Source organism: Hyperolius riggenbachi, chromosome 2 (assembly GCF_040937935.1).
Source record: "Hyperolius riggenbachi isolate aHypRig1 chromosome 2, aHypRig1.pri, whole genome shotgun sequence".
Taxonomy (NCBI): domain Eukaryota; kingdom Metazoa; phylum Chordata; class Amphibia; order Anura; family Hyperoliidae; genus Hyperolius; species Hyperolius riggenbachi.
In genome coordinates, this window is record NC_090647.1 from 219,546,366 (window position 1) to 219,560,734 (window position 14,369).

General features: G+C 43.1%; 1 protein-coding gene across 1 annotated transcript in view; it reads left to right on the forward strand.

Moving 5' to 3' along the window:
• ATP10A (ATPase phospholipid transporting 10A (putative)) overlaps positions 1-14,369 on the forward strand; it is a 169,196-nt gene that overhangs the window by 131,565 nt on the left and 23,262 nt on the right. The window contains exons 12-15 of the mRNA XM_068268154.1: positions 3,780-3,883; positions 6,811-6,937; positions 8,515-8,699; positions 10,116-10,443. Coding sequence (XP_068124255.1) covers positions 3,780-3,883; positions 6,811-6,937; positions 8,515-8,699; positions 10,116-10,443 — 744 coding nt within the window. The remainder of the gene's footprint in view (positions 1-3,779; positions 3,884-6,810; positions 6,938-8,514; positions 8,700-10,115; positions 10,444-14,369) is intronic.

A 14,369-nucleotide genomic window follows, 5' to 3' on the forward strand; every position in this document is an offset into this window, starting at 1 on the left:
TCCTGATCCATTCGAGGACACTATCCACCTCCATCCTCATTAATAATGGAACTTGCCAATGTTTTACAGGATGAATGGTACAAGATTCCCCTGAAAACTATACAGGACCTCTATTTATCCAATCCAAGGAGACTGCAAGCAGCTCTGAATAACAAAGGTAGTCCTACGCTTTCTTCTGTACTCCTGTTACCAATCTGTGATGTACACTGTCTTGGAAGCAGGTATATGAAATCAAGAACAAACTGTGAGCAGTCTATGGATTGGATGAAATGGATTTATTTCAGCAGTGTTGGCTGTTAAAGGATACACAAGGAGACGTGATGAGATAGACGTGTATGTACAGTGCCAAGCATACAAATAACTATTCTGTGTTCCTTTTTTTTTCTTTCTCTGCCTGAAAAAGTTAAACCTCAGGTGTGCAAGTGACAGTTTCTCTCCGGGTCAGACTATAGCGTAACAATCACTGATAAGGAATTACAGCCATAAAACGATTTCCTGGTAGAAAATGACTTCAAAGAGCAGGAAAGCGATAAAAAGGATCAATAGTTCATAGAGTTTAGCTGTATGTGTCATTGAGCATTGAATACTTAAAAAGTGGATTTAAAATTAAACTGTGGGATAGCTAAAAAGTCATTTTTTAGGAGAATCCTAGATACAATGGTTTATCTCAGTTTATTTTTACATTGCATTTCCTTTAAGGGCTGCCTTAGGTGCGACTAGCATATGTACAGGAACTTTCAACGTTACCTAAAGATCAGATGAGTCTCTGGGCTGGTGACATACCTGTACAGCACCAAACTGTTGCCCGAGGGATTGACTCCTGATCCCTGTGGCCGACAGTTTATATAGCTTTATGCCAAGGTGGAAAACCAAGCTGCTTACTGTTGTGGTGGGAATCCCTGGTGCCTCCCAAGTCCTTCGTTGAGACCTTCAGCTATTACACACCGGAGTTCTACTTCCACTGTCTGTCATGTGTCATTTTGTAACTCCAACTTAGTGTGGCTTCTTCGTGGTCCCTGTGGTGTGATCACATGGTGTCTGGTCACCGATCAGGGCCCCCCTTCCATGTCTATATATTTTGGTAATCTTGATTGCAGAGCTCCACATCCACACTTGCCACTTATACCTGCACCTTAAGAAAAGAGGGTAAAGCCAGTCTCTTTTTTTAAGGACTGAGAGAAGCCATGCTTACTTGCTGTTACAAACATGGGAGGGGGATACCTTTTTTTTAGTTTCCTGTACTTGCTGCTTGATCAATGTACATGAATGTCTATCCCCTTATGTCACATGACAGCTCAGTGTACACTTTATGAAACCCATTTAGGACACAGAGTAGGTCAGCATTGGTGAGTGTGATGAAATCCTCTTCTCATGGAGTACAAACTGTGCTGGTCTGGATGACCAAGGACTGCATTTTTTTTGCAGTTCGTATGCAGTTTAACATTAAAGCTCCATAAAAATTGCAACAGCATTTGCATCAAGCCAAAAAAGCCTCTCATTAATATTTTACTAGAGATAGAGGATGTAGTTATGGAAGATTCTTTATCTGGTTATAGGCTCCTTTTACACTGCATCAGTTCCTTCATAACAGACAGTATAATCGCAATGCAATTATATTTCAATGGTACATTCACATCAATTTATGTGCAGCTGCGGCTATATCCACCAGTATAACATGACACGTGTTGCATTTGCCAGAGAACGTGCGCTTTTACAGTGGCAGTGAAGCATACTTTCAATGTGCTGAACTGTACATTTCGCATAACACTTCTGATGCTCAATGCGACTTTCATCAGTGTTCTATTGCGATCGTGATGCAATGGTCCTAGTATGAAAGCTGCCTTAAAGGGGACTTTGATGCTTCCCTTCCATTGAAGGGCCTCCATCGCTATATTTACTTGGTAACTGCCCTGGATTTTATCTGACTACTATGTGGAGATGGGAAGATCTTTTTTTCCACTTTAGGGGCAGTTGAGATGGACGGCTGCTGGCGTCCATCCTCACTGCATAGCATATTGAAATGAGTGATAGACCAAGACAAGAGTCACGGTCTATCATGATTTTCCAAATGGTACATGTAGCTTGTGGTGGTGGTTAGTCTGTCCCCCATAGGCTGAAATGCGTCAGACAATGGATCAAACGCTTTTTTTACACAGTATAAAAAGTCAGCAGGTTGGCCAAGTTGCACCTGCGCCAAGCTATGTCTGTGCTGGCCCACACCGCACTCTTTATTGCATTTCTATATGGTGCAGCTTTTTGTGCATGTGCAGTACATTAAGACTCATGATTGTGAACGCGCAGGACACTCCTGGCAACGGGAGCGCAATCAAGCATGTGTGCACTACCAGGCTAGCGCATGCAGAGTAGTGCGTGACTTGGCCGACCTGCTGACTTCATCAGGCCCTACAGCGGATTGAGGAAGTGGACCAGGGGGACAGCGAGGGACCTACAAGACTAAAGGGACTGGAAGCCCCAGGTAAGTAAAATGGAACATATTACATTTGCCTCAGGTATCCTTTAAGTGTTCTCCCCAGAATTTTTTTCCAGCCGGGTGGCATGAAAAAATAGCCCGGTGGAGAAAAATGAGAGAATGGAAGGCCAGCTCTTTTCTGCAAAACTCTGCTTACAACAAAGGAGGAGGTGAGCCGATGACAGCCGGGTGCTCATCAAAACTAGCAGAGTGGAGCACCTGGCTAAAAAAGCCTGGGGAGAACACTGCTTTAAAGATGTGTAAAAAATAATGTATATATCCATTTGTCCCAACATTTAAAATTGCCTGCAGTGCTCCCTACCTAGGAAGGGGCCACTTTATTCTTTGTGGTTGCTATGTGATGGCTATTAAAGGGACCCCAAGGTGAGAGGCATATGGAGTCTGACATGGTTATTTTCTTTTAAATAATACATATTGCCTGGCTGTCTGCAGGTTCATTAGCCTCTAATGCTTTAAGCCATAGACCCTGAACAAGCATGCAGATCAGATTTCTATGACAAATCTGGCAAGATTAGCTACATGCTTGTTTCAGATGAGTGATTTAGACCCTACTGACCAGAAAGATCAGCAGGACTGCCAGGCAACTGGTATTGTTTAAAAGGTAATAAATATGGCAGCTTCCATAGGTCTCACACCTCCTTTTAAGGTGCATATACATCTTTGATGGATGTTGCCCATCCGGGATCAGGACCCGATCCCATTGGGCGACATCACTGGGCTGCTGACAACGACTTCTATTACTATGCGTAGGGACGCTAGAATGACGCATGCAAGGCATCACGTGGCGGGAGAAGCAATGTAGACCATGCAATTGGCTGCCATGGGGAAGGGGGGGGGGGTTTGAGTTTATTCACCGGGCGGATCCCTTGTGGGTCGGGGGGCCACTGTAAACATGCTTGATTTTTCGGTGAGGCAGTCGTTATCAGCTGCCTCAGCCGTTTTAAGTCAAGCCTGTGTACGAGCCTTTACTCTGTTATTTCCTTGGGGGAAAGGGGCATTCCTCCCTTTTTTTTTTTTTTTTTTGGGGGGGGGGGGCCTAATTCACTGGCCTCTACAAATTTATGCAAGGTAACACCCCCCGTGTTACCTTGCATAAATTTGTAGAGGCCAGTGAATTAATATCTTCTTATTGGCACATCCCAAGCTTGGAGTACCATAGGTACGTTTCAAGGGTTCAGAGAGCAAATGTGTAACTGCACTTGTCCTTATAATAGTTTATGATCTACACTGTAACCTATTTCTTGGGAAAAGTCTTATAAATTTAGCATTTTATTTATTTTTTGTTTAGATAACTCTATGGCAACGTACCAAAGAAAAATCCAAGCCAAAACTCAGAATTACTTGAACTGTTATGCAGTTGATGGATTGCGAACTCTGTGTATAGCTAAACGAGTAAGTGTCTGCAAACTTTGCTTTCCCAGGGAGAATCTTTTTTTCCCTTTGCTTTTTTGTATAGATATATATGCATGCTATTATGCTATTATGTTATTACTTTTATTAAGATGTCTTTGGCGCTAATTGTATTTTTCTGCTTTTTGAGTCTTTTGTGAAAGTCTGTACTTATCTAGTGCTTTTAAAAGTAGCGTTTCATAAGTATTTCAAATATGTTTCATTGTGATTTTCGGTATCTAAATGTAACTTTAAAAAAAGTAGGTAGTTTAAAAGGAACCTGAAGTGAGATGGGTATGAATCTGCTGTATTTATTTATAAACACTACCAGCAGCCTGGCAGTCCTGCTGATCTCTGCATCTGTTTCTAAATGACACACCTGAAACAAGCAAGCAGCTAATCTCGTCAGATGTCTGTCAAAAACCTCTGATCTGAATGCTGGGTCCATGGCTAAGGCCCCTTTCAGGCGGTCAGCAGAACTGGGCTGGAGAGCAGCTGACAAATGGTGAATTCACTGTTTGTCAGCTGCTTGGAAGAAGGGGTTCAGAAGGACAGCTAGGCAACTGGTATTGTTTAAAATTAAATATAACAGATTCATATTCCTCTTACTTTAGGATCCTTTTATGTTTTAGCTACTTTTTTTTTTTTTTTGTAAGGTTTGATGGTCTTACGGACCTTTGCCGAATTTGAACCCTTTAACCCACCCTAGTGTTATGATTATTTCCGGATTTTAGGATCTAAAAGTGGTGCAATTTTTTTAGCAGACTTTTAGACCCTAAAACCAGGGAAAAAAAATCACACCGCAGAGAGATTTGCACCTACCTGGGATCCAGCGCTGCAGCTCTCACTCTGTACTCCAGGTGGCACTGTAACCCTGTAGTGATCCCCGTCTGTTGTCATGAGGACAGACGGCGATCTCACCTGAAGGATGCAGTGACTCTGAGGACAGTAAAGAGAATGGCTGCCAGCATCTAGATCCCATGGAAGGCGAGTTAAAACGCCCACTGCGTACAATGCTCTGCACAGCTCTGCCGGTAGCTACCATGAGTCGTCACTCTTGGGGTTACCGCTTCTGCCTTGTTCTTTCTACCCTGAGCCTGACTTGTGATAACCACCAAGGAGGGTAAAACAGACTTGAACTCAGAACTTCCTCTCTGCTCTATAAGATATGCAACAGCATAATAACCTTTATAGAAACATTTCTTTATTACAACAGCTGAAACAAATCCTGAAATCTCCAGTGTTTCTACTTATTGACATATTGTTAACATCCTGTACTTTCAAATGAGCTTATCTGCTGTGGCAGTCAGCTGACACAGGGTAGAGATCAAATTACAACTTGTGATTAGACACAGATGAGGGGGAATTTGGCAGGCAAAATTCTAAAAACATCCAGGGTGCATTTCTCTAAGTTTTCGTTCTGTCCTGTGCAAGAGTTCAGGTCCACTTTAAAACACTTGTAAAAAAAAGGGTAGGTCACATAAATGTCACATAAACTAGTTGCGCATTCGGGAATATCTAGAAAAGGGATAGGTTATAATTTTCTTATATTACTCTTATAAAGAGCCTTCGTATATGATAATCCAACAAGAGAAATGATCACTTGCATGCCTGAAGGGTACATCTTTCAGGCAGAAAAAGGAACACAGCCTAGTTATTAATTAGTTTTGTACTGTACCTAGACATGTTTATCTCATTATGTCACATGTCACCTCAGGGACACTTTAACTACTTGAGTACCAGCATCCTCTGCCCCCTTAAGGACCAGAGGGTGCTGGTACAGTAAACCGCCGCTTCCCGACGAATCGCAGATAAAATCCGCCGGCCACGTCGCTCTGTCCCCGCCGCAGGCTGCTCTCTCTGCCGTCGCTATGACGACAGAGCGCTGTGCGCCAGTCAGGAGCCGCTTTCATTGACTCCTGACCCTGTCACTCCATGTAAGCCAATAGGTACGGCTTACATGAATGACAGGGCCAGGAGCCAATGAAAACTGCTCCTGCCCGGCTCACAGTGCTCTGCCGTCATAGAGGCGGCAGGGCAGCACATTGCGATGGGGGCAGAGCGGTGGGAGCGCGCGGTGAATGGGACGTGGAGTTTACGTCTGGTCAGAACCACAGCGCCCCCTGCCCACCGTACATTTATACTGCGGCGGTCCGCAGGTAGTTAATGTATAACATAAATATTTCTGGGCGATTCTAGACTTTGGACCTTTAGTATATATTATTGGTATCACCCAGTCCTACATAGTGCCAGGACCCCTTATATTTACTATACGGCCTCTTTTCCTCGTCAGCTGAACTGCTTGTGTGTCGAGCAGTTAAGCCTCCCAGCTGCTGGCCACATGTGCTATTCATTTGTGATTACATGCAGCGGAATGGCAGTATTTAACACCGCGCATGTCTTTTGATACACGGTGGCATTACCCAGTGGTAAAAAGAAAATAATCATTTTGTGTCTGAGGAAGGCCACCAACGTTTTTAGATGCAAGTCCATAGTGGAGCTGCCTGTCCACCACCCATGCTGAGTGCTACCAAGTGCTGACCATTGGACAGGAGCAGCTCACAGGCGGTGAATTCACCCCTTCCAACTGACCATGGAAAAAAGGCCGAACTTCTGTTTTGAGTTGCCCAGTTTGGCTGTTTTCATGTGAATGTTGCTCTGATATCTAGAAACCTGAAGAAAATGAGACCTAATTTTGCCAGGGGATTATTTATCACAGACCCCTTGATGTGATGACTTGTCTGAGTTCTGTGTAAATTCATCATTTGACAAGAAATTGTTTGAACAACAGTATTTCATTTGCACATTACAAAATCTAAACATCCATCTTCGTGCTGTTCTCATCAGAAAATGTACATTATGCCAGTAGAGTTTACTTTGGAGATTATAGTCCATAAATAATACAGATTTTCAATTACTTTCTGCACTAGGTTCTCAATAAAGAAGAGTATTCTTGTTGGCTGAAATTTCATTTACAAGCAGAATCCTCATTAGAAAATCGTGAAGAGCTACTGTTCCAATCTGCGGTTCGCCTGGAGACCAATCTACATTTGCTGGGTGAGTTTATTAATCTTGTTTTCACAGAAGAATAGGAGGAGGCTATTTGGTTCTGTACGGCTACATACTTTTTTTTTCCAGTTAGCTGATAATATTCAGGAAGCCTTTTGATTACAGCCGTCTCAAGCAACATTTGCTAATTAAATCCATGGGAGTGCATCTCTTCTTGGCTTCCCTCTGTATGAGCTGTGTGACTATTAACCCACACTGTAAAGATAATTGTTCTGAGATTGTCACTGCACAGAAACAGCAAGGGCAATCTAGGGTATTCCGGAGCCCTTTTTTTTAGCTAGCGATCGTTACAGCCAAAAGCAGCAACTGCTATATATTTCTTATCTGAAGGAACAGCGAACATGTTTAATTATGAACATCTGGCACCTGAGAAAATACTTAATATGAACAGATTCTCTTGATAAACCGCTGACAGTGCTCCAGATTTATGAGACTGGCAAAAGTGACCTGGATATTGGCTTGATGTGCGTTTATAATTGAAAGTATAAATCATTGTTGCCTATGTGTCCTTGTCCTGGCCATGTATGGCTTGTTGTGAGGGAAGAAATCTTGTGCTGCTTGAGCTAAAATTCATCTTGTTTCTGGTCTAAATGGACTGCACAGTGTTGCTTACTATAATGCTTCTCTCAGCGGTAGCAATATGTTACCCAGTATAAGAGCTGTATATTTGTCTCGTGTCATTGGGCCTATATTGTATCAGAATAACTTTTCAAAGAACTGTCTGTAATGCTCCCGGGCCTATACGGAGGTCTTTATTTGGACTACCTGAACTACACTTGCCTGTTCCTGCAGTTATCTAACTAGCTGACCATGCGGCTGCAGAGCAATGTATAAAATCATGCCGATAGAGGTGAGAAGTTCTCATCAAACCCCAGAATAGAGAGAAAAGGTAAGCTTCGCATTTCTTGTCATGAGGTGACTGTTCTTGCCAGGCAAGTTGATATCCCTGTAACAGCTTTTTTTCTGGTATTCTCAAATAGTCAATTTTCTCAGAATTATTTGAAAAATATGCAGTGAGTAGCAGTCCTGCAGATGGAAATGCCTTGTTGATAGAAGAGGTCACAGCAGGGGTGCAACTATAGTGGGTCCCCCCCCCCCCCCCATGTTCACACCCTTTGCCTTGCCTACCCTTGGTGGCCCTCTCAGCCTTGGAGCCCATCTTATATTATAATCTTCAAAGCCAAAACTTGTGTCACAAAAACACCTGCTCCCCTGTAGTTACGCGCCTGGATCACAGGAGAATGGTCTGGCTTATCAGGGCTCACTTAGTGGCTATAGTAAACCAGAAAACCATTTTATACAGCTATGGGGAGCAGAAAGCATTTCTGAATGCATGAAACCTCAAATCATGTCCGGTTCCATGCCCATTGGCCAAAATAACCGAAAACTGAGTTGCACAGGCTCAACACAACTGGCCAGCTGAATATTGGAAACCTCTATCTTGGTCCGATAAATCCGTTTCTACTGAGGTAAAAGGATGGATATTCTGACATAGCAAAGACCATTTTTAGAAATGCAGCCGACATCATCAATGCTAGTTGTTAACATTTCAATTTCTCCTCCAGGAGCCACGGGCATAGAAGATCGCTTGCAGGAAGGTGTTCCAGAAACCATTACTAGGCTACGCAAGGCTGGAATGCAGATCTGGGTTCTGACTGGAGACAAGCAAGAAACTGCTGTAAATATTGGCTATTCCTGTAAACTTCTGGATCGCAATGATGACATCATCACATTAAATGCAGAGTCTATGGTAGGATTCATTTTTCTTCAGTAATTCATTTCTGTTCAGTAATTTGTCTTCTCTGAGTAATTAAGTGTACCTGAGACTAAGCTAGTAAAATAATTGATAGTTACCTGTAGCATCCTTTAGCCCCCTTCAGGCCAAGGGCTTCCTCACTGTCTCCTGGGCCACTCTGTTTGTCCACTAGCTGGCCTGGTAACTTGGCCACGCACGCGCCCCATTGCTTCGCACACGGTTGGCCCATGCATAGGTGACTGAGCTAAGTTACAGGGCTGGCTAGCGAATGAAAGAAGTTGTCTGGGGAGACGGGGAGGGAGCCACAGATGAATATCAATTATTTTACTAGCTTGGTCTCAGGTTTCCTTTAATAGTTGTGGACAACTGTAGATGCTCGCTACAACTATTGGCTGTTTTGGTGCTGATTTATAAGGTCATGTTATATCCAAAAGTTAAAAAATAAATAAAAATGGCTTTAATTGGACAACTTTTTCTATTCTTGAAAACGTTTTTTCCCACCCCTGCAAAATACTCTTGTGCACACTTTCCAACTTGGATAATCCCAAACAATAATTAGTCACTGCCTCGGTTGCTTTTTCATGGGCTGGTTCTTACTGCAAGTGCTTTTCTTTTGAAAACCGCTTGCTAATGTAAAGTAATCGGGCAGAGCTGGCCCTTCAGGTCTTAGCTGAGTATTGTGTCTGCAATAGGAATTTTTACCTGGAATGATTAAGAATGATTGTTTCAGCTGACCAGCAGGGATGGGCTTTCAAGTAATTCTGAGTAGCAAGCTACTCGGAATTGAAATAATGATCACGGGTGATGGGGGGATTTACTCAGAAGTCTGTAGGATAGTGTGCGCTCCATTCCGCATCATAGCCGAACTGTGAGCCGCGTTCCACTACTCAATACCATGCTTCCTCTTTCCGGCTTGTAGGAGGAAGCACGGTAGTGAGTCATGCAATGCGGCTCGCAGTTCGGCTATGATGCGGAATGGAGCGCGCACTATCCTACATACTACTTGGTAAATTACCCCCATCACCCGCGATCACACCTGTTTAATCAGGGCCTCATTACCATTTCAATTCCAAGTAGCTGGTTACTCGGAATTACTTGAAAGCCCATCCCTTCTGACAATTATTGCAGGTCTGTACCAAGCATAAAAACTTCAGTGAGTCATGGAGGTGTTCTATAAATAAAGGTCCGCTTATTTCAATTAGCAGTGTAGTTAAGTAACACCATAATAACATTTCCAGTACAAGGCCATACAAGTTGATGTAAGTAATTTGATGCAGCAGCTTCCCAGTGTTATTAGGCAGTCATATTGGTCCTCTACTCTGTTTTGGTAGAAAATAAATAATCCTGGTTTATTCCAGATAATTTGCCCTTCAGAATCTGACGTTTTCTGTTTTTTTGCACACCCCATAGGAAGCCTGTGCTGCTTTGCTTAGACAGTGTTTGCACTATGTGGAGTCGAAGATCCCTGGTAACTCCACAACACAAGATGCTGGAAAAGAAGAATTTGCTTTCACTCATAATAAATACCAGAGGCCTTCACAGACAAAGCGCAAGAACCTCGGACTGGTGATCGATGGGAAGACTCTAGCTTTTGCACTAGACACAACCCAGGCAGATAAATTTATTTCACTTGCTCGACAATGCCGCTCTGTGCTCTGCTGCCGTTCCACACCTCTTCAGAAGAGCATGGTGGTGAAGCTGGTTCGTGACAAGCTAAATGCCATGACATTAGCTGTAGGTAAGTGATACATGTATGGGAATGCCATGTATTTCTATGTACGCCAGCCACTCCCACTTGTAAGAAATGAACCATCACACCTTTCTCTCTCAATTTACGACCTCTGAGAGTCCCCTGCTGGTATCCTCCTGTTCAGTGAAAACCGCCCCGGCTACTGAGCACATGCCCAAGGCATTGTCATCCCTATATAAGGTCATCCTCCCCACGGAATCACATAAAATGGATAATCTTTACTGGAAATTAAACTCATAAGGGTGGGAAGAATCATTAAACAATATTGCTAAAGCCGGCATCATAGCTTTGTATAAAATGATCTCTTTGAAATGACTCCAAATGGTGTACTATTCACCAGCAAAGATTAGCATGTTGGGAAGTGATGTCCCTGACACCTGTGGTAGATGTGGTGAGCCAAATGCTGGCTTCTTCCACATAATATGGCAGTGCCCTTATCTTTTGGGTTACTGGGCGGAGGTGGGTCATTGGATTCATACAGTATTCCCTAAGCAAAACATGCCATTGGCAGCTAAGAGGATGCTACTTGGTATAATCAATGACGCAACCAAAGGGTAGTCGGGGAGGTTGCTGTTTTGAAACCTAGTGTACTATGCTAAAAAGTTGATAGTATTGCATTGGTGCCAGGCCACACCTCCAAAGAGGATGGATTGTTTGGCTTATATTCGCAGAGAGCTACCTATAATCAAGGGGGGGGAGGTCTATGATAACCAAGTAGCCACTAAGAAATTTGCGAAAGTGTGGTCTCGGTGACTAGAGGCCCAAGGAGCTGAATTAGACAAAATAACCTTACTGGCTTACTGAACCTATGTAGGATTATGCCACGAACAGAATGTTGTAATCTTTGGGTCTGTTTCTGTTTTGTAATACAGTTTTAATGGCCAGTTGCCATCAATTTATTGGTTGTATGTGTTTGTTGTGCTGAATTAGTTTTGGCACTGTTGCAAAATTAAAAATGCACAATAAAATGTTTCTAGATTTAAAAATAAATTTGTGGCCCCTTTCCCCTTGCTATACCTGCAAAGAAGTACTTGATGGCATAGGACCGCGGAAGAGCCGACCACTGCACAGGGGACCGAACTGCGTGGTCAGTCCAATTACTGGTTCCCCCATGGTGCTCTGCAAACCGCAACTTTTCAACACTTTACAATTGAAAATTTATCAAAAAGCAGGTGAAAACATACTATCAAAATTATTTTGAGTATTTTCTTGCTTGCTGGTGGTTTAAAAGGCATTTTATTGACAAGGTGTTAAACATACTTAGGAGAAAACTCAGGAGGAAAAGTTTAATGCACATGGGCCTTTCTGTCTGTTTTGGGAGCCTATTTATAAAGTGCGACAATCTGTGTATGGGGCACTCATTTCAATCTTGTTCAGTTTTTAATTCTTTATTTATAAAAGGGGAAAATGGGTGATTTTTGCTGGGAAACAAGTAGTATAAAAGTAGCAAAAAATAAATAAATAAACTTGACTGCAAATGGTGAACTGAAGCCCCACTGGCTTGTACTAAAATGACTTACAAGTAGGCATGGCCGGCACTACCATATTGGCAGAGGGCAAGTGCCTCGGCGTCAGCAATTTAGACATGGCTAAACAATACTGTTAAGAGGTGCGCTAGACATAAACAATCACAATCTACTGATCTGATAGATAAAGCACTTTATTGGAAAGGTTATGGCACTAAAGCCCTATGATATTGGGCTATACATCAAATATATAACCACTCATTCATACACATACATACTAAAGCGTGCTGGTTCCCCCTTAAAATAGAGAAATTATGTTCCAAAATTGGTGATTAAAACTATCATAAAAAATTTCATAAAATGTAAGAAATTCCATATACTTCCTAAGATCCTGAGGGGTCTACATGCGGAAGGCAAATGGCTCCACGGATACATATATGTATATTACCACTGGGTTTCAATGGTCTGCTTATATAGCTGGATCTTAAGGGAACTGTATTATAGTTCTCCCCATCCGCGCTGTCTTGCTGCAGCTAATCCAAAGAGTTCATCTGAGGCGTTGTTGACTGCACTTGGCAGGTTCCTCACGATCCAAAGTCTCGGCCTGGGTGGTAGACTGGTGTTACCGCTCTTGCGAGTGCTGTCGCAGATGTTCCCGGCTCGAACACTATGCTTCCGGTCCTGCGGTCCGTCGAAATATGTTAATCGAACGCTGACTGTGGAAGCAGAGGGGCACCCCATCTTATCTACAGACCAGCCTGCTATCCCCTCCACTTAAGGGATCGCAATTATAAAGAGCGGCACACAAGAAACACTAAGTGGAACGCAGGGAAGTGACGATAGCAGTGAGAGTGAGACGTACTGGAGAAAGTGACGTCATCGCTCTGGACCGCAGGACCGGAAGCATAGTGTTTGAGCCGGGACGGCCGAACATCTGCGGACTGCACTCGCAAGAGCAGTAACATCGGACTACCACTCAGGCCGAGACCTGGGATCGTGAGGAACCTGCCGAGCGCGGTCAACAACGCCTCAGATGAACTGTTTGGATTAGCTGCAGTGTGACAGCCCGGATGGTGAGAACTATAATACAGTTCCCTTAAGATCCTCCTATGCAAATAACCTTAAAGCTATATAAACAGACCATTGAAACCCAGTGGTAGTATACATATATGTATCCGTGGAGCCAATTGCCTTCCGCATATGGACTCCTCGGGATCTTAGGAAGTATATGGAATTTATTAAATTTTTTTGCAATTTTTAAAGTGGTTTTTTTTTAATGGTTTTTAGGATTTTTAATCTCCAATTTTGGAACATAATTTCTCTATTTTTAAGGGGGAACCAACATGCTCTATTATGTGTGTATATGAATGAGTGGTTATATATTTGATGTATAGCCCAGTACCTTAAGCTGGGTCTACACGTAGCGATCCGGTGGCTTGATTAGCCGCCGGATCATCTCTGCCGCATCCCTGCGCGTACCCGCCGCGTCCCCTCTCGCCCCACGTGTGCGTTGAATTCGATCCCTCCTCATCCCCGCCGGCGCTGCTTATCTTCTGCTCGATTCCCTGCCATTGTCCGCTTGTGGGAAACGAGCAGGGAATTGGTGGCTGCGAGATCGGACCTGTCTGATCTTATCAATGGAGCCGCATCAGCGGCTCGATTGATAAGACACAACGCTGACACATCGCTCCGTGTAGACGGGGCTTTAGGGCTTTTAGTGCCATAACCTTTTCAATAAAGTGCTTTATCTATCAGATCAATAGATTGGGATTGTTTATGTCTAGCGCACCTCTTAACAGTATTGTGTGATTTTCTATCAAGAGGTGGGGAAGAGGGTGTTAACTCCACCGTAGATGGTTGCAGCAAGAGGCAGAATATAATAATTTAGGCAGCGCCCTTCAGTATTTGTAATTTGAAAATTATACATGGCCGCCACGTGTCCCCATTACCCCACTAAATGATGTGGCTGAGGTCCACCCCTCTCCCCCGCAGTGTTAGTTAGTGGGGACAGGCACACGGTCACCTTTTCAAAAAAAAAAAGTCCTAACTCAAATGAAATGCTTATCCATAGCTTACATTTATCATTGAAGCAGTCCGTTTACAGTGGACACTGGAACAGGGATGAGGCTAAATCTCCCAGTGGAGAGTTGCTTTCCTATGACCGCCTGATGTCTCTTAAGGTAAAGAGAGCAGTATAACCTGACGGAGGTTGCAACCCTTCCCCACACTCTAAAACTAAAATAATAGTTTTGGAAAAAGGTGTTTTTTTTTTTTTTGTTGGTTTTGTTTTTTTTTTAAAATAAGAGGTATAACTGGTCTGGACAAACTCTTTAGTTAGACGTAATATTTCTGACTGTAAATATGACACATACTGAGCCAAACTGCTGTATATAATGCATTCTGTCAGAGCACATCTTTTGCATTGTGTGTAAGAAGAACATGAACAGG